Source organism: Cadophora gregata, assembly GCF_030347475.1.
Source record: "Cadophora gregata isolate MNR1 chromosome Unknown scaffold_4, whole genome shotgun sequence".
NCBI classification, from domain to species: Eukaryota; Fungi; Ascomycota; class Leotiomycetes; order Helotiales; family Ploettnerulaceae; genus Cadophora; species Cadophora gregata.
This window is the reverse complement of record NW_026695927.1, coordinates 1077588-1094552: the sequence shown is the minus strand read 5'-3', so window position 1 is coordinate 1094552 and position 16965 is coordinate 1077588. Positions and strand designations below refer to the sequence as shown.

At 48.7% G+C, this 16965-nt stretch overlaps 9 protein-coding genes across 10 annotated transcripts; 5 read left to right on the top strand and 4 right to left on the bottom strand.

The window, feature by feature from the left end:
• Nucleotides 1-202: 202 nt before the first annotated feature.
• MDL1 (ATP-binding cassette permease mdl1) lies at nucleotides 203-2629 on the bottom strand (the record flags this gene model as incomplete). Its single annotated transcript, XM_058503723.1, has 1 exon — nucleotides 203-2629. The coding sequence occupies one exon, from the start codon at nucleotides 2627-2629 to the stop codon at nucleotides 203-205; it is 2427 nt and encodes an 808-aa protein (XP_058360436.1).
• Nucleotides 2630-3040: 411 nt separating this feature from the next.
• Nucleotides 3041-4705, top strand: CDC37 (hsp90 co-chaperone Cdc37; the record flags this gene model as incomplete). The annotated part of the gene is made up of 3 exons (XM_058503722.1): nucleotides 3041-3064; nucleotides 3152-4510; nucleotides 4559-4705. 3 exons carry the CDS (start codon nucleotides 3041-3043, stop codon nucleotides 4703-4705), a joined length of 1530 nt encoding a protein of 509 aa, XP_058360435.1.
• Nucleotides 4706-5043: 338 nt separating this feature from the next.
• Nucleotides 5044-5952, bottom strand: ONS95_010149 (uncharacterized protein; the record flags this gene model as incomplete). The annotated part of the gene is made up of 3 exons (XM_058503721.1): nucleotides 5044-5502; nucleotides 5589-5815; nucleotides 5910-5952. The coding sequence occupies 3 exons, from the start codon at nucleotides 5950-5952 to the stop codon at nucleotides 5044-5046; spliced, it is 729 nt and encodes a 242-aa protein (XP_058360434.1).
• An 890-nt stretch (nucleotides 5953-6842) lies between these two features.
• ONS95_010148 (uncharacterized protein) lies at nucleotides 6843-7082 on the top strand (the record flags this gene model as incomplete). Its single annotated transcript, XM_058503720.1, has 1 exon — nucleotides 6843-7082. One exon carries the CDS (start codon nucleotides 6843-6845, stop codon nucleotides 7080-7082), a length of 240 nt encoding a protein of 79 aa, XP_058360433.1.
• Nucleotides 7083-7432: 350 nt separating this feature from the next.
• ONS95_010147 (uncharacterized protein) lies at nucleotides 7433-7642 on the top strand (the record flags this gene model as incomplete). The annotated part of the gene is made up of 1 exon (XM_058503719.1): nucleotides 7433-7642. One exon carries the CDS (start codon nucleotides 7433-7435, stop codon nucleotides 7640-7642), a length of 210 nt encoding a protein of 69 aa, XP_058360432.1.
• Nucleotides 7643-7810: 168 nt separating this feature from the next.
• ONS95_010146 (uncharacterized protein) lies at nucleotides 7811-8026 on the top strand (the record flags this gene model as incomplete). The annotated part of the gene is made up of 1 exon (XM_058503718.1): nucleotides 7811-8026. The coding sequence occupies one exon, from the start codon at nucleotides 7811-7813 to the stop codon at nucleotides 8024-8026; it is 216 nt and encodes a 71-aa protein (XP_058360431.1).
• A 1758-nt stretch (nucleotides 8027-9784) lies between these two features.
• On the bottom strand, nucleotides 9785-12847 carry ONS95_010145 (uncharacterized protein). 2 transcript variants are annotated; one of them, XM_058503717.1, is made up of 4 exons: nucleotides 12777-12847; nucleotides 12617-12727; nucleotides 11633-12567; nucleotides 9785-11583 (listed from the first exon to the last, which is right to left on the bottom strand). In XM_058503717.1, exons 1-4 carry the CDS (start codon nucleotides 12783-12785, stop codon nucleotides 9831-9833), a joined length of 2808 nt encoding a protein of 935 aa, XP_058360430.1. In that variant the 5' UTR covers nucleotides 12786-12847; the 3' UTR covers nucleotides 9785-9830. The 2 variants fall into 2 exon arrangements, with proteins under 2 accessions (XP_058360430.1, XP_058360429.1); XM_058503716.1 differs by lacking the exon at nucleotides 12777-12847 and having other exon boundaries at nucleotides 11633-12639.
• A 120-nt stretch (nucleotides 12848-12967) lies between these two features.
• ONS95_010144 (uncharacterized protein) lies at nucleotides 12968-13962 on the top strand. Its single transcript, XM_058503715.1, has 3 exons — nucleotides 12968-13503; nucleotides 13563-13872; nucleotides 13926-13962. Exon 1 carries the CDS (start codon nucleotides 13087-13089, stop codon nucleotides 13492-13494), a length of 408 nt encoding a protein of 135 aa, XP_058360428.1. The 5' UTR covers nucleotides 12968-13086; the 3' UTR covers nucleotides 13495-13503; nucleotides 13563-13872; nucleotides 13926-13962.
• An 853-nt stretch (nucleotides 13963-14815) lies between these two features.
• On the bottom strand, nucleotides 14816-16904 carry ONS95_010142 (uncharacterized protein; the record flags this gene model as incomplete). The annotated part of the gene is made up of 6 exons (XM_058503714.1): nucleotides 16506-16904; nucleotides 16243-16445; nucleotides 15787-16116; nucleotides 15498-15725; nucleotides 15409-15445; nucleotides 14816-15361 (listed from the first exon to the last, which is right to left on the bottom strand). Exons 2-6 carry the CDS (start codon nucleotides 16338-16340, stop codon nucleotides 14816-14818), a joined length of 1239 nt encoding a protein of 412 aa, XP_058360427.1. The 5' UTR covers nucleotides 16341-16445; nucleotides 16506-16904.
• Between the last annotated feature and the right edge of the window lie 61 nt (nucleotides 16905-16965).

The window sequence follows — 16965 nt, the reverse complement described above, 5'->3', positions numbered from 1 at the left end:
TATCAGGTATACGAGTGGAGTATAGTACAGATCCCATAGCAGTGGACCGAGATCGTCCAGTTCCATCAGAGGGAATTGGCCTAGAGCCATATCCCGCCTCCCAATGCATGCATGTGTATCAAAACGCCCAACTAAGACGGAAAGAAAACGCTCTCCGGCATGGGTGGTGCCCCAATTATTCACAATCCAATGTTAACACCCGTTACTTCGCTTGCTTCCCTGCCTTCTCTAGAACGGCTTCAGTTTTGGTCTGGTCTGCTTTTCGTACCTCTACCCCCTCGTCGATTTCGTCTGCGCTATCATCTTCCAGATGAGCTAGGTCGTCTGCGATCTGCTCGCTTTCTGTGAGATGTCCTTCTGGGTCTGTGGTTCGTTTGTCAGCGGCATCGCCACCACTCATCTGCCACTCCATCAATTTGGAGAACGCCGAGTCAGGGTTGTTTGACAGAGCGTTGTATGTGCCAGTCTCGGCCACCTTTCCATCATTCCCGAGCACAATGATATGGTCGGATCTTTTGATCGTTGACAGGCGATGAGCAATCGAGATGGTAGTGTTGTGGCCTCTCAGCAATGCAGCTAAGGCAGAATTGACCAGTGTCTCAGATTCGGCATCCAATGCTGAAGTAGCCTCATCCAGAATCAGAATATCAGGATTCTTGAGGAGCGCTCGGGCAATAGCAATTCTTTGCTTCTGACCTCCAGATAATTGAGCTCCACGAGCACCAACTGAAGTGTCCAGTCCATCAGGGAAGTCGCTGATGAATTGACAATTTGCTTTTCTTGCCGCGGCGGTAATTTCTGCTCGAGATGCATGTGGTTTGCCGTAAGCAATGTTCTCCGCAATGGAGCCAGACATAAGGACTGGCTCCTGTCCGACCATTCCAATACGGCGACGCAGAGATTTCCCATTCATAGTGGAGATATCCACTCCGTTGATGGAGATAGCTCCCTCGGTGGGATTATAGAATCTCAAGAGCAATGACCCAATCGTGGATTTTCCTCCACCACTGGGTCCGACAATAGCAACATTTGTTCCTGATGGGATTTCGAAGTCGAGACCATCAAAGATGTTTACTGCAGGACGAGTCGGATAGGCGAAAGAGACATTCGAGAACTTGATAACTCCTTGTGCGGACTTGACCTTCACTCCGACAGTAGCAGGAATTGTTGGCTTTCTGTCTTGGAGCTCGAACAAACGACTGGCAGCACCAACACCCTTCATGAGTTCGGAATAGAAGCTGGAAACACCAAACAAACTGGACCCAGCATAGGCCGTGTACATCAGAAATGATGTCAAATCGCCAATACTGATGACTCCACTCTTGACCATGGATCCTCCTGAATAAAGCAAAGCTAAGATGGTCATATTGCCAAGAAATCCTGAGGAACTGAAGAAAGTCGCACTTATGAGTGCCTCCCTCTTACCCAACGCGAATATCTTCTTGATTTGATGATTGTAACGTCCGACCTCTTGGATCTCGCCTGCAAATGCTTGACTTGTTCGTACATTTCCGAGTCTCTCTTCCGCGATCTTCGTCAAAGTTCCGAGATTTCGTTGAATCTTTCGGCTCAGGTTTCGAATTGCTCGCCCATAGAAGAATGCGCCGATTGCCACGGGTGGGAACATCAAGCAAAGAATGCTTGTCAGCTTCAAGCTGACCCAAGCCATTGCAGTAAAACCAGCCGCTCCACTGACGATCGCTCTTAGTCCATCTGAGAGGTTCTGAGTGATACTCTTGCCAACGATAACAGTATCGGAGCTAAGGCGTGAAATAAGATCTCCGACCCGATTCGCGTCAAAGAATTCCGCATTTTGTACGTAAGTCCGTCTATAGAGTTGCGATCGAAGTCTCGAGACAATGCGTTCTCCCACAATCCGAAGAATGATGATTCGCCCGTAATTCGCTGCTGCTCCTACAGTGAGAACGGCTCCAAGAGCAAGGTAGAACTGTCCAATTTGCAATCCGAACAGAGTGCTGCCCTCTGAAGGATCCTTCGTCGCCAAATCCAGAATCTTTCCGATGGAGAAAGGTATCGACATAGTAATACTTGAAGAAATCAGCAAGAATGCAAAGGCCAGCCCTAGCCATTTGGCTTCAGGCCTTGCAATCTTGATCAACCTCCATATTTCTCCCAGCCCAGCGGAATTTCCCGGTGCCTTGTTGCTAGACAGCCTGGCACTCAAGTTGACCTGAGCTGCTTTGGATGCCTTCTCACTTCTTGCAAATCCTGCTTGCTCGTCAATTAGGTCCTCCTCCTCTTGTCTCTTCGCTTTCTCCTTCTCTATTAGATCTTGCCGATCTGCGGGTTTCGGTGCTTCTTGTAGATGTGACGTGCTGTTGAAAGGCCGCAACTGTGCAACTGCTGGTCTCCATTGCGGCGAAAGGCCTAGTTTTGGCTGCGCAATAAGCTTACTTGCGAGAGGTCGGTTCCGTTGGGTAGGTGTCGGTGGTATCCTTGGTGGTGTATGGAGGCTAGATTTAAATCGTTTCGTGATTTGAGGAGTTGCTGAGGTGGTCAGTCGAGTAGCCACGACTTTCGCAATTGGACTCGGCGTTGAGAAGTATGTTGAAGCTCTCTCGAACACAGCGCCGCATCCATGACCTCGGAGTACCGTCGTTCGTCGCATTGCGGACTCTGTACTGTGCCCAAAAGTGTATCAGAGCCACTGATATCACCGATAAAGATCAGATCCGCCTGGTCGTCGCAGGCCCATTGTCGCGTCAACTGAGCCTCTTGAGTGTGTTGCGAATGCTGAATGGTGATGCGGGTAAGAGAATGTTGAAGTTCGGACTTTGAAATCAACAATTGTCTCTTAGAGCATTTTAGCTTCCGTCATCGCTGTGATTGGCACAACGCGAAGCCTCAGCATAACTTTATGCACGTGGGCTGGGCAACCGTGGGGTATTTTGCAGTGGACGCCTCGCTATCGAATATTCCACTCGATTGGAGAACATGTTTCGAAAGTTCCCTTGCACCGCACCTCTCTCCACATAAACACCACAGATTCTTCCTACTTGGAAATAGAAAATTCATCACAATGCCCGTCGACTACAGCAAATGGGTAAGTAAATACAGGAAGAACATGACGTTCTGATTCTCCAAAGTTTCCCGAGCCCGCCAGGCTGAACCTCAAGGCTGACAATATCAGGATGCTCTGGAGCTGAGCGACGATTCTGATATCGAAGTCCACCCCAATGTGGACAAACGTTCCTTTATTCGAGCCAAACAAAATCAGATCCATCAACAACGATTCGAGCGCAAGAACCAAATCGAGACATACAAATACGAGCGTATTATCAACGATGGCCTTCTCAAACGGATTAACGCCCTCCTCACTGCATTAGAATCGCATGGGAAGGAGGCGGATACCCGCAGTCCGGATGAGCTGGTGTTCCAAGCTATCATGGAATCAGTGGGAGCATCGGAAGATGGTGACAAACCTCCTCCACCACCAGTTGGTGTTCACACCCAGGAGAAGGAGCTTCCAAGCTACTCCAAGATGATGGCGGCACTGGTTGATCAAGTCAAAGCAAAGGTTGATGAAGATAAGCCGGCAGACTCAGACCGATATGAAGCATACGTCACAGAGATTAAGGCACATAGAACTAAGGTGGAGGGCCTGCAGACGCAGTTGCTGGCGGAGCTAAATAAGCTGGAGGTGGAGGAAGGAAGGAAAATCACAAGTGAAGGCTTGCACGACGGCTTCAATAGTTCGCACGTTACTAAAGCCAGTGCCGTCCCTGCGCCGGAACCTAAGAAGACTACAACCAAGAAAGTCCAGGCAGTCGAGGTCCTGAACCCAAATTCCCTAGCTGCTAGAGACACAGATCCACAATCTTCTGGCGCTGATGGCGATGTTGACGAGCCACGTCTGGATGATGATGACGACGAAGAGGAGATGGAGCCAACAGAGCTCGGTAAGGCATTTGCGAAGATCAAGATGGGAGACTACCGAACCTGCCTACAATATATTTTCGAGCATCCTGCAGTACTAGCTGAGAGAGAAACAGACGGATTACTCGTCATGGCCTTCAACAGCGCTCTTCAAGGAAAGGAGGACTTTGCAAGACAATGTGTTCATCAAGGTCTTCTGCTACAGTACTGCCGAGCTCTAGGACGAGATGGTGTTGGCCTGTTCTTCAAGCGCATCACAACTCAAGGTCACCAGGCACAGAAAGTATTTTTCGACGACGTGCAATCTACTTTTGCTCGTATCAAAGTCAGAGCAAAGGAGCTTGAGAAGCAGAGAGCGCAAGAGGAAGCCGATGGAAGCGGTGGGGTTGAGCAGATCCAGCTACATGCTGTGGATCCGGGAACGACCATCAACATCAAGATTCCACCTCCAACAAGCGAGAACCCAGAAGAGGTCGAAGCAAGGAAACTGTTCGAAGCTTTCCCACCTGGCCTCCAGAGAGCTTTGGAGAGTGGAAGTTTGGACGAGGTTAACAAAGTATTGGGTAAGATGAGTGTGGAGGAGGCCGAAGAAGTTGTTGGCCAACTGGGCGAGGTAAGTCACATAGTATCGCAGGCAAAGCCTTCTCGCTGATGCAATTAGGGCGGAATGCTGTCTCTTGAAGAGCAGATTATTGACGCTACCACCGAAGAAGGTCAACAGGCACTCAAGGAATTCGAAGAACAAGAGCGAGCTGCCGCCAAGGCGAGCGCTGCTTCTTCAGGCAAGTATTCTGAAGACCCAGAATAGTAACTTGCAGGGTTGAAGAAACAGCGGACCAAAAGTATGAATTTGAGCGAGAGCGACGCATACCATTGAACATAAAATTTACTCAGCACGTTAGACTTCAATAAGATATCACAGGCAAATGTAGCACAGGCAAAATGTCACGAAGTTGTCTTGATATGTGCCGTGTATTTTCAACGCCCCATAGTCCAATATCCATGACCCAGGCTGCGCAAAAGATACAACCAGCAATGCACGCACTCATATCTTACAATACCACCATAGAGAAGCAGCCACCAAGATCAATCCTCAAAGTCATCAACGTCGTTAATTGAAGTTGACCATCAGCAATAACCACCCTCTCAATAGCCCGTAGCACCCGGCGCCTTCTCATCCTTCTTCAAACTCATCAAAAGTTCCCTGAATCTCGCCTTCTCACTCCCACTCGCACCGCCGCTCGCACCCTTCCCACTCAAATCAACCAGCTTCGCAATCCGTTCCCAGCTCGTTCCACCTGCAGACGTATCCTCGCGACTCTCCAAGAACTGCTCTGCCTCGCGGCGGGTCGCAGCAATGCTCTTCTCCTTCTTGGAGTTGTAGTTCTCATAGAAGTCGTCGATGTTCTGCTGGGCGGCCTTGACGGTCTCCTGTTTGCGCTCGGCGGATCGGGCCTCGCGGTCTTGCAGGGCGAGATCCCGGCGCTCGCGCCATTGCTTGATCACCTCGGGCTCTTCTTCGTCTGCGGCGTGAGGTGCGTAGTAGGATGGTTGTTGGGATTGGAAGGGGCCGGTGTTGGTGATGCTGCCGCCTGGTGCGACGCCCTGGCCAAGAGTTAGTCCTCGTGCTTCTCTCCAGACCTATCCTGCCCGACCACTTCCAAGGACAGATGAATCCGAATATGGCATACCTCGTTTTGTGTATCGATTGATGGGAATGAGCTCTCGAACTCGGTGACCTCCTCATTACCACCGCTGGCACCACCACCTCCGAGCAAGTCATCTTCTCCATCCTCAACGAACGCTGAGTTGTCATTGCCGGTAGCGAACTGGTCTGCGTCGTCACCCAAGAGCGCCTTCTCGCGACTCAGGAAATCATCTCCCTCAAAGCCGGAAGAGCCTTGAGCTTCTGTTTGTGCTGTTCGGACATTGTGTTAGTAAAGCTGGGCCCCATACAAGACAGATTGGTCGCAACATCTGGGGATTGAGAATCGAGAGGGGGGGAAGCGTACCACCGGAGTCAAACTCCTCGAGTGATGGGAATCGGTCTGCCATCTTGTGTTGTGATTAAGCGGTCTCCAACGGTGATGTTGAAGGTTATCGCAAGTAGGTCTGTCTGCAATCAATGGCTTGTCTCATTGTCAATACCATGAGGCTGCTTGAAGCGCGGCCGCTTGGCTTAGTCATCGGCTGAGCTACCCCTTTTCATCCACCTGCATCTTTGCTTGTGATAACTTCAGATTGTTTTCGCAAGAGCGATAAAGTTAAGGCAAGTGCCAACAGTTGCTAGTGGCAGCAAAACTCCGTAATCAGGGGGGCAATCCATCTACCCTGTTTCTTGCCTCAAAGCTTTGCCGGATACAAGCATGTCAAACATTGCTCAGCACGTGACTATCTCCTTGTCTTACCAAGGTCTCTTGGACTTTCATGTTGCTGAAGGGTTTGCTGCTATTACCTGCATCCTCATTGATCTTAGATATTGCTCTTTTCGATGTTCAGGGTACTGCTGATCGCTAGTTGAACTCTCCAAGGACTTCGTTCAAGCGAGCAGGCTCCCTATTACAACTTCTGCTTCCCCACGCGTCCTGTCAAGATGCAAGATAGCAGCCTTATGAACCCATGCTACCTCTGAAAGGTTGTGGCAGATGGCTCCATACTTTCAGAATTCGATTTATTTGAAGTCTAGATGATTGTTGTGCCGAAGCAGATTCCAACGAGGATTGGCGAGAGGATCCATGGCACTTTGGTAGGTCCCAGACAATGTCATTGTACTCGATTATCAAATGGAAATATGCTATCAACTCAAATAACGTAAGCAACGGAGATTATAGTGCTGATTTCAAGTGGAGCGGATTTCGAGTCATATATTATCGACCTCCTGGGCACTCCTTGTTAGTACTCCTGGATAAAATTTTGATCTGCCAAACGTTAGGTTGACTCTCAGCATGTCATCCATCTCTTTTTCCCTCCAGACACTGACAACCATACTCTCTCTATCTACCGTCTCAGCATTTCCAAATGTCAAAAGAGCACCGACTCCTCCATTCAAAGATGATTTCTACAGCCTCCCGAAAGGCTACGAGAAGGCACCTCTAGGAGAATTCCTCCGTCACCGAGAGCCACCAGGACCTCTCGCAGCATTCGGAAACATTCCATTGAATCTTCACTCCGCGTACCAGATCTAATTCAGGACGATCAATACTCAAGGCAAACCTGACACCGCAGTCACTACCCTGCTCATCCCCAAAGCAGCAAACAATTATCGCTTGATTTCCTATCAAGACCTCGAGGATTCGTCATCCGTTGACTGCGCTACTTCTTATGCTCTCCACCAAGGGAAAAAGTTCAACACTGGACTTTCGAAATCGGATGTTTTCGAAGCTGGTCTTCTTAGTGAGGGATATTACGTCAACCTCCCCAACAACGAAGGCCGCAAAGCAGCTTTCGGTTCTGGTCCTCAAGCTGGATATGCAACACTAGATTCCATCCGAGCGATACTCAGATCGTCAAATTTCACACAGAATGGGCAGCAGAGATGCAGCTAGGCTACGCACCAGAGCTCAAAATCCTCGGCGCAGCAGTAGGAGGCATTATTAGCAACATCAACTCAACCATCCACATCATCAACAAAACACCTCACGCGGGTTTCGGCCCAGCAGGTCTCCTCGGTCTGCACAAGGCTTACGAGACCAAGGAATTCAACAAACTCCTGCACCAAGAGACATTCCCCGAGAAGCGAACCTAGTTCATGTCTCCTTTCCTCCTATGCGCTTCTGAAGTCATGGAAAGGTTTAAGCAACAAGAACATATTCCCATACTTCCGCTTTGGCGAAGGGGTTCTGGATAAGCCACTCGTCAAAGATATCATTGAGAAAGCAGGCATCATGGGTAAACACGCGTCCCGCAAATTCCCATGTATTTCTATCAAGCTGTCCAAGGCGAAGTCATGCCCATCTCCAGTAACGACGAACTCATCAACGCCTACTGCTCCAAAAACATCAAGTCTCTCCAACACATCCGTCACGAAGCTGAGAACCACGCTGCCACCTCTTTCGCTGGTGCTGGCGGCGCGGTTGGGTTTCTGAAGGATCGGTATAATGGTGTGACTGCGCCGAAGTGGTGTCAATAGGGGTGACGTGTTGCTGTCTACGATGGATCAGAAGAGCTTGGCGGGATTTGGGGGTACCATTTTGGGATTGCTGGGGTCGTTGATGGCGGCGCCGTTGGGGGGTGATTTGCATGAATGGTGCAAAAGAGGTGGAGGGTGATGTTAAGGATAAGATTACTGGTTTGGTTGGTGGAGGGGATGAGGAGGACAAGAGTGATGATGCTGAGAAAGATGGCGGTTGGGGACCGAAAGTCAAAGATCTGACAAAGAGATGGTGGTAAACTGCTTGGAAAGTCCGGGACAGGCAGAAACCCGCCTCAGAAATTTGTTATCGCAACTTGTCGATTGTTCTCCCCGAGGTTTTGGGATTCATGGTCTCTCGCTCTGCTAGCATGACCTTCGCACTTCTCATACTTGATCTGTAATCCAGTGCATCAGCAGTTATTAGCAATCACCTTTATCGATATACACGGTCAGCTCCTTACTAGCGAGTCTGAATGCCAGCTATGTTGTCAACCTGTAATCCTCTATGCAGCATAAACGAAGTATCCTGACTTTCACAATGAAGGAATGTCAACGCAGGAGCCGGGCTTAGCACAACGTATAGTAGCAAATCTGCCCGTCATTTATCAACAGGAAAAGTAAAAGGCTTTGCCATATATACACCGCAAGTGTCTACCTCAGCCTCGGCAGCTATGGCTGAGAGCTCTTGAACAATCACGTGTTAGTGTAAATCATGGGATGGGTTCGCCAAATCAATCATAACAGCTGGGAGGAGTCTCTCCCTTCCATATGATGGTCAGTCATAAGAAAGTCCTCTGATGCACTTCGGATGGCGCTTAAATTTGAAGGTTGAATATTATTTGGTGCCGAAAGGCTCAAAAGCACAGAATGATTGCACAGCGAGACTATCATTTTGCAACACTTGACCACTCATCATGGAGATAATGGTGTTGCTTGAGCGATGCATGCAGTTCTTAAGTAGCTGTGCACCCAAGGGGGTCAGTTCACCGTGGGCTAGGGATGACCAAAGCAAGAGGAGCCTCCTGAGCTGGTGGTTCGCCCAAAGCGAAGCGAACCATAAGAAGCGACCTGCTCACTCGCCAGCTCGCACGCAAGACACTACCTACAACACGATTCGATTCGCCCTCTCGACAGGGGCCGACAGGGATGTGATAGACATGTATTCATATGGCTGGTTTCAAGCCAACTTCTCTTCCCGTGAACTTGAGTTCTTTCAGAACTAGACGCCATCCTCAGCCGTTTTTCGATAATAGTCATACGTAAGTATTCGCTCTTGTCATTCTCATCTCTTGCTAAACAAGCCTTTAGTTACAACAAGCGACAAAATTAGCCTGGCTTTCGGCCTTGCCGCGACAGTACTCGCGATCTTAGCTATGTTCGCAACACTGTATTTTAGACACGACCGAAGCGTTCCGACAGGCAATTTACTTTTCCAAGCATATACCAGTTCAAATCACTAAAGTTGAAACAGCAGCCCAGGACGTCGAAATGCAAGCCATGGTGTCGGGAACGAACGCAAGTCGCGGGAATGTGAACGAGCATGAAGTGGCATTGAAAGCATTGGAGATGGTATTGGGGCTTTTCCAAAGAGGCACTTGATTCTGTGTGCAAATATACTTGCGACAAATGTATCATGAAAGCATGGGCAAACTTTTCAATAAGAAGCCGAGAGAAAGGTCAACCGGACGTGAACAAATGGCAAGAGCAAATACAAACCAGAAAAGAAACACAAGAATTTCGAGTCAAGATCCAAAAAGTGAAAAGCGCAAAAAGGTATCTCTTGACTAACCAACAAAACAAACTAAACATATGTAACCTCTCCAAAAAGACCCGCCCGGACCTGCACCAAAGCCGCCAGCTCCAGCAAGAACTCCTGCAGTATGATAACATTCGTAAGAACATGGTTGACGCTAACCATCTTCTCCTCAGCACTATGGGTATCTGCAGGCAATGTAAAGTCGTCCGCTACAGCTACACTACTCTCTGCACTCCCGTCTTCGCCTGAAGATTTCAGATTGGGGAATGGGATTGGAGACACTTCGTTCTTGGGAATCGGCTGTGAGACTTTTCTGGCAAGGATGCTCTGGTCAACAGCTGCAAATGCGGCGGCTTGACTGGCTGGTACCCCTTTCGCACTCTTCTCCGCATCTCGCAGTGGACTGGATGAGAATGCGCGTGAGCTGCCCCGCGAAGAGTGATCTAATCCCATTGGAAATTGTGGTGGCGGTATAGGATTGCGCGAAGATGTGGGTGTGGCATATCCATATCCTCCACTCATGCCACTGCTACGTTCCTGGCTTCTACGACCCCGTGGAGAGTTTGACCGAGAAGGCGTGCCAAGTTCAGGGAAGATACGCTGGGCAAGAGCATCAAGGGCGGAAGGTCGTGGTGGCGATACTGATCGGGAGGGAGAATCGAAGCTAGAGCGAGGAGCTTGCTGGCGGATTGGGATAGGAGTGGCATGTGCTGATGATGCAGCTTGAAACGCCTCACGACGCTGTTGGAGCAGCTCATCGAAGCGTGGTATCTCAGCTCGATACATTGAAATTTGATCGACGAGCTTCTTTAGCTCCTTCAACATAGTTGGAGCTTCTGATTCGGACCATTTAGGTGTCCTTCGTGCTTTCTTCAGGAGGCGAACTTGCACTTTCTCTTCTGCTTCCATAGGATCTCCGAGACCCAGAAGCAGAGGGTCGTCAACAGCATCCTCCTCTTCGTCTTCATCATAGACATATCTGGATGGGTCTGGTAGTAGCCAGCCGTCAATTCTCATGAAGCCGCATGTGGCCAGGTCAATAATAGAGCCAGTAAGAGACAAATTCGTTTCCACAGAATTGACGAAGAAATTGGCTAGTATACTGATCAGTGTCTTCAACATGGGGTCTTCTGGTCGTAGAGTATGCGATCGAATGTCTCTCGGTGCTCCAGGAATAGTTGCTTGTGACCCAGTAAATTTTGTAGTGCCGCCCGCTGACTTCGGAGCGATCAAAGTAATTGAGCACGCATGGCTTTCTAGCATACTCGTGCAATCCTTGATATGGTTTTCGTAGACGTCGTCGAAGTTATCATCACCTCCTACAGTCCCGGCAAGGCCGAGTAAGAAATCCATTTCCATTGCGTGAGCACCGATAGTCCGCTGTGGTCCGTCGGCCAAGGTCTGGCTTGTCCAAAGTAAAGTTGTTACAGCATAGCGGTGATGCCTCCTTAAGATGACAGAAACTAATTGCAGTGTCACAGATATTGTTTGCTCGTTCATTGATCGGAGACTGGCTTGAATCAGATCAACCAAGTTGAACAGTGCCGGAGTTGATGCTGCTTCAACTTGGGTAGACATCATGGTCGCAAGATCCATAGACTTTCGCTTTCTTGCGGCACTGACTGACGCTCTTGATCCTGACGGGGCTGGAGCTGTGTCTGGTAGAGCAAGGAGATAGTGCAGAATCAGATGAATCATATCTGGATGATCCAGTGCTTCAAGGATTCTACGTAGGTAAGTGAGAACAGCAACAGATGAACCCCCGTCCACATCTGATGATTCAAGTAGTGACGGGTAACTGCAACATGGTCAGGGCGAAACACATAGAACCAGCAGAGGAGACTTACAGCAACTGCTGGAGGAATATAACTTGGAAATGTTCCAGTAACGTCTGCTTAACCTCACCCGACTTGCAGTGGTTGAGGACGTCTTGCCAAAACACTAAATGTGACAGAAATGTTTCCATGTGCATTTGAAAGTCGGGAGAAGACGAACTGACGATTTCCGAAGTCGTGTGCGGCTGCTGGTAATCTGATAGTGCAAGAATTGGCGGTAAGTCTTCAAGCGGATGGTCAATGACCAGCTTCCGGCTTAGCTGACTATACAGAGCCCCAAGACCAGTTGCCATTAAAGTTGCGAGATCACTCTCCACAATCCATTGCTCCAAAGCAACCGAACTTGATGCTGCTTCGATAATGTAGAGAAGTCCCGTCCTCGCAAAGTCCCCAATTCTGCCTTCGTGATGGATATAATCTATCAGCAGATAGAACAGTGGGAAATCTTCCTTGTGTGTTTTCCCAGTAAACTTCTCATGGGCATCCTGCCCATCCTCTGAAGTATCACTTCTCTCCTGTGCCGTGAACCAAGCTGGTAGAATCTCCGGATCAAGTCTGATCTTTGTCGTGATATTGAATGATAGTTCGACTACTTCGACCTCCGTGTCCGATCCTAGACGTATACTATTTGCCCCAGTAATACGAACCAGAAGACTCATCAAACTATGAGAAAATGTATCGTTCTCCACGAAGTCCTCCTCTTCACTGTCGATCAGAGTTGCAAAGAATGCCACCCCCTCTCTGATAATCCACTCATTGTATGAAGTTGTAGCAATCTTTCCTATGGGTACATAGATCTGCTTCGCGGATGCGAAAGTGATGCACGGATGCGGGAGAGGCCGTCGGGATTCATCGCTGATGATTGCTGTAAGCTGTTGGAGACTGTCCCGGATGTTCTCGGCAGCTTCATGGTCTCTTGATAGATTCGAAGCCCCACGCCATATTTGCTAAAAAGTTGTCAGCCTTGATCCTTTCACCAAGTCGACTCTTACGAACCAGAAGCTGGCTGTACTCCTTCTTGAAGCGTGCCAGACGCTTCTCTGGGTTGTTCGTCGAGGCTTTGTTGCCAGCTGGGGCAAGAGAAGTGCCCGCTATCAAGCGTGACCACTTTATTGATTATTAGCAATGCTCACAACTCCAGTAAGGGGTATCTTACAAAGTCCATGGCTGCATGGGGATCATCATTTTTCTGGTCGCATTAATATAATACTCGACTCAAACGCGCGGTTCGCGCTTGACATCTCTCCGCGTCAGGGGCTGAGGCACGGGCCATTGCATCCACGCTTCCGCCACAGCCAAGCCACAGGGAGATATCTTTCGTTTCCCCTCTTCATAATCCCTTGAAGCCTTTAAATACTCATCAACCAACGACAGCATCTCAGGAGCCTACCTTTCCTCTTGAACAAATCTAACTGCAATAAGCCACCTCTCCAGTGTATTCAGGTCTCAACAGTAGATCTCTCACGATGTCAACCCCGCTCAAGATCAAAGTTCCCCATGGAACAACCTCAATGTACCTCACAGCACTCTCACTGTACGAGGAACGCTGTCAAATTGCAGTCAATTGGACTGATGGAAGCGCTACGTTTGGAGCGACGTTTGTTGGCCCGAATCCCCAATATGTTCTCGCCGACAAAGTATTCGGATTGCCAATCATCTCGCTCAATGATTCGATTCCAGAGGAGATCTCAGTATGCTTCAAGTTCCACGATACAACACCTATAGTCTCGAGCCCAGCAACAACAAATGTTGGCCCTCAAGGAAATGGAACTCAGATTCAGATCACTGGATTTGCAGCATACGACAAGAAGCAAGCAAAGCCAACGACCATCACCATTCTCTTTCAGAGCAGTTTACATGGCCTCAAGAAGTAAAAGCCAGTTGTAAGTGTCAAGATAGCAGGGGCAGATGCAAAGTATTGCTTACACTGACGCTTTCAAAGCTTTTTTAAAGACGAGATTCTGATGAGCTGTATTACTGAACGACTTAACCGGTTCATCACACCTTCGCCCATGAGGTCCTGGGGTCTTGATAGCCACGCCTTTCTTGCTCAAGGGTCTGTAGACGAGACCCTGGAAGGCTCAAATAGCCAAGCATATTCTATGGCATTCAACGCATCCAAATGTACTCACATTCCAGTCATTTGAGTTACTCTGGGGATGAATCCACGAGATCGTTGAGCTGCAAGTACACATCTCCTCAGTTGGAAACATCAATTTACATGTTGAACCTCTTCAGTTTGCTTGAATATGGTTAAGCGAGAACGACCCTTCTGCTGAATGACTGCTAACCCAATCAATCAAAGTGACTTTTGCGCCATCCGCCGAGACACTTACCTGCGGTGAAGCAATGGCTTACCAAGAGCGGGACTGGCCATGACAGATCCAAAGATCCAGAAGTCTAACTTAGCTTAAAATCTATGCTACAGTGGAGGAAGCCGAGTCTCTCCTTCAAGACTAGCATGCTAAATACACCAGCGCCAACACTGGGAAATGATCATCTTGCTGTTTTCTCAGCACTGCCTTGAAAGTCCGAAAGAGTTCTTAGAGGCATCAGGCAGGAGATATGGATGGTATGTTCAAGTGAGCAAAGCAAGAAATCCTGGCAGGGTGTCAAATTAAATACATTATTCCTCGTTTGCATTGTCGCTCATTACCTCTTCAAAGCCATTTGTTAGCAGTCATTGAATCGTCCGTGGGGGTGATGCAAGCGTCGTATATTTGTTGCCATGCAGTGGTTGGCCTCGCTTGTTTTGCTGCGCCTTCATGCATGCCCTGGTGTGGGGTGGAGGGTGGGCCACCCAGATAGGGCTGAAGGGCATGTCTCCTGCAGTCGTCGTATTACATAAGAAAGTCAGAGCATGGCCCTGATGTTGGTCTCCGCATGTCTGGTTGCCGCTTTCATCCAGCACCCAATTTTATGTCATTCGTGATGGTGTCTGTGAAGTAAAGAGCGCTCTTTGTGTATGCTAGGTATGTCTATCTTTATCTTGGTGTATGTAACCATCAGTCTACGACTGCGCAGGTAGATCCATCTTGTTCTGTAATTTCTGAAGCATTTAGGTGTCCTGTGAATGAAATTCCTTGTCCTGTCTCGTCCAATAGATGTTGTTGAGTTCTCATCCCAGCCTGGGCCTCAGCACCCCCAATCTCGTACGTCTATCTCAGCTGTCCCTTTGAGAACCCCCTTTTCACATCACCAATAAGCTCGTGTTAATCCAAGCAAGCTCCCCAATCCCGCACCCCCCATATCATCACCAACCACACCCTGCGCGTCCTGTATCTTTTCCACACAGATCTGATGCAACACCTCCAGGTATCGAGCAGGCAAAACAGGTAACACAGCAAGAACAAGCCCGTAAAAGTGGGCTGTAAGTAAGACCTGCTCCATGGAATCATCCGTCCTCCTCATATCGATCCAGAACAGCCAAGATCGGAACCCCGATAGTTTGTGATATTGCTCTGTATCGTCGGTCTCACACAGAGTAGCAGAGACTGACTCTACGAGTTTTTCGAGATCTTCGAATCCGACCAATCGCCAATTTGGAAGGCCGATCAGATCTGCGATGTCAAAGATTGAGTTGTTAACTTCAGAGATGTTTTGTTTCATCCTGGGGATGTCTTTGTGAAACGTGGGGGTATTTGGATTGCAGTTTAGGGAACATCTTCGAAGTTGAAGTTGGTCGGTGGCGAAGTCTGGATAGACTGTGGGGAAGTTGTGGCTGGTCATGTGTGTTATAGCCTGGAAAGTTCAGTAATTGGCATGTGGTCAACCAAAATTGAACTCGCCTTGGAGTATCCGTCAACATATACAGCCCATTCTTCCCTAGATTAAAGATCAGAGAGGGTTACAAGCATGAGTAAGTATCTGAACGTACCAGCTGTCCGCAGTCGCGGACAGAAAGACTGAGGCTGTCACAATAGCATTGCCATTAGATGGCCCAAAGTTGTCGATTTCACTCTGCAGGGCACTCAAAGCCAACCCTCGGTGTCGAATGCATACGTCTTCCGCAATGGGACTTCGAGTTACGCGAAAGTGAGTGAAAGCACACAAGCCAACGACAGCATGTTTCACACAAGCAAATCCGGCTGCTAAGAGATTGTACCTATTTCAATTTAGATCTCAGAAAAGAGTAGTCCAAGTGAGCTGATCTCAGGGGAGTTTACTTCGGCTCGTAGTGCTGAGCAATGGTCATCATCATATCACGGGTCATCGACCGTTGCTGCATCATCTCTCGAGATTCCCGTACGATGGCGACATCTGTGGGAGAAAGTCCTTGCTGCTGGAGAAGCGAATAGAATGCTTCAAAATCACTTGGATAGTTTCTGGCAAGCCATGCTTGATGAGAAGCTGCGAGGTAGGCGGTTGAAGTTATTTCGGACTCTCCGATGTCAGTTGCCGGACCAGATGAACTACCCAGATCGTCGACACTGCTGTCTGGACTTGAACTGTGAGGTGTGTAACTACATTCACGGCCTAGCCGAACACAGTTCCGGCTAGATCAAGAAAAGAAATCAGTGACTGTTGATGTCAAATTCCTGCAGCCCTCGGGTCGAGTCCTGTCGACGAGTTCGCTGGCAGCGATGTAAGGATAGGATGACGGGAGATGTGTTTGTACTTACCAATATGGAAGTCGTTCATCACATCTAACATGTCGTTCCTTGCATGTTACACACCCCTTTCTTGATCTTGCATGAGTTCGGCGTCGTAAAGTTGACATTGTTGATTTGCGAGCGGCGGAACTGGCGGAGATATCAAAGCAAGTCCAAGTGAAATACAGGCAAGCCCTTACTCTTCACATTCAGTCTCGACATTGCTTAGACATCTACAAACTTATAATGAATCCAAGATTTTCAGTATCAAAGTACAATGGGGCTCAAGATACCTTGCAGCTGAAGACTTGCCACACACAATTTGAGATGTTCTAAAGGTTGGCTCGCAGGGCTGAGAGCCAGCAGTTAATGGATACATTGCAGTGAGAGTTGATATTGTTCTGGTCCGAGCCGTTAGCGAGCCCTGGTCAACAACGGTGCTGGCCGAGCCAGGAGCCACGATGAAGACCTCGGCCGTATGAGTGTGTTGCAGGGTTGTAGCCCCAGCCTTGGGCTTTCCATCCCAAGATGGGAAAGTGAGATTCCAAAGTGACTCCACATGGTCCACAATGAACAATCTATCCTTGAACTTCAATGGCTATGCAGATACCGAGCTGGGTGCCATTACAGTTACGGGAGATGCATGAGATGGTTGGAGGCAGCAGTTGAGGTAGACAGTCAGCAACGTCATGGTCCAATGGAGGTGGATATCGAGCAGTCAAACCAATCAGCTAAGCGAGCAATCTCAATAAT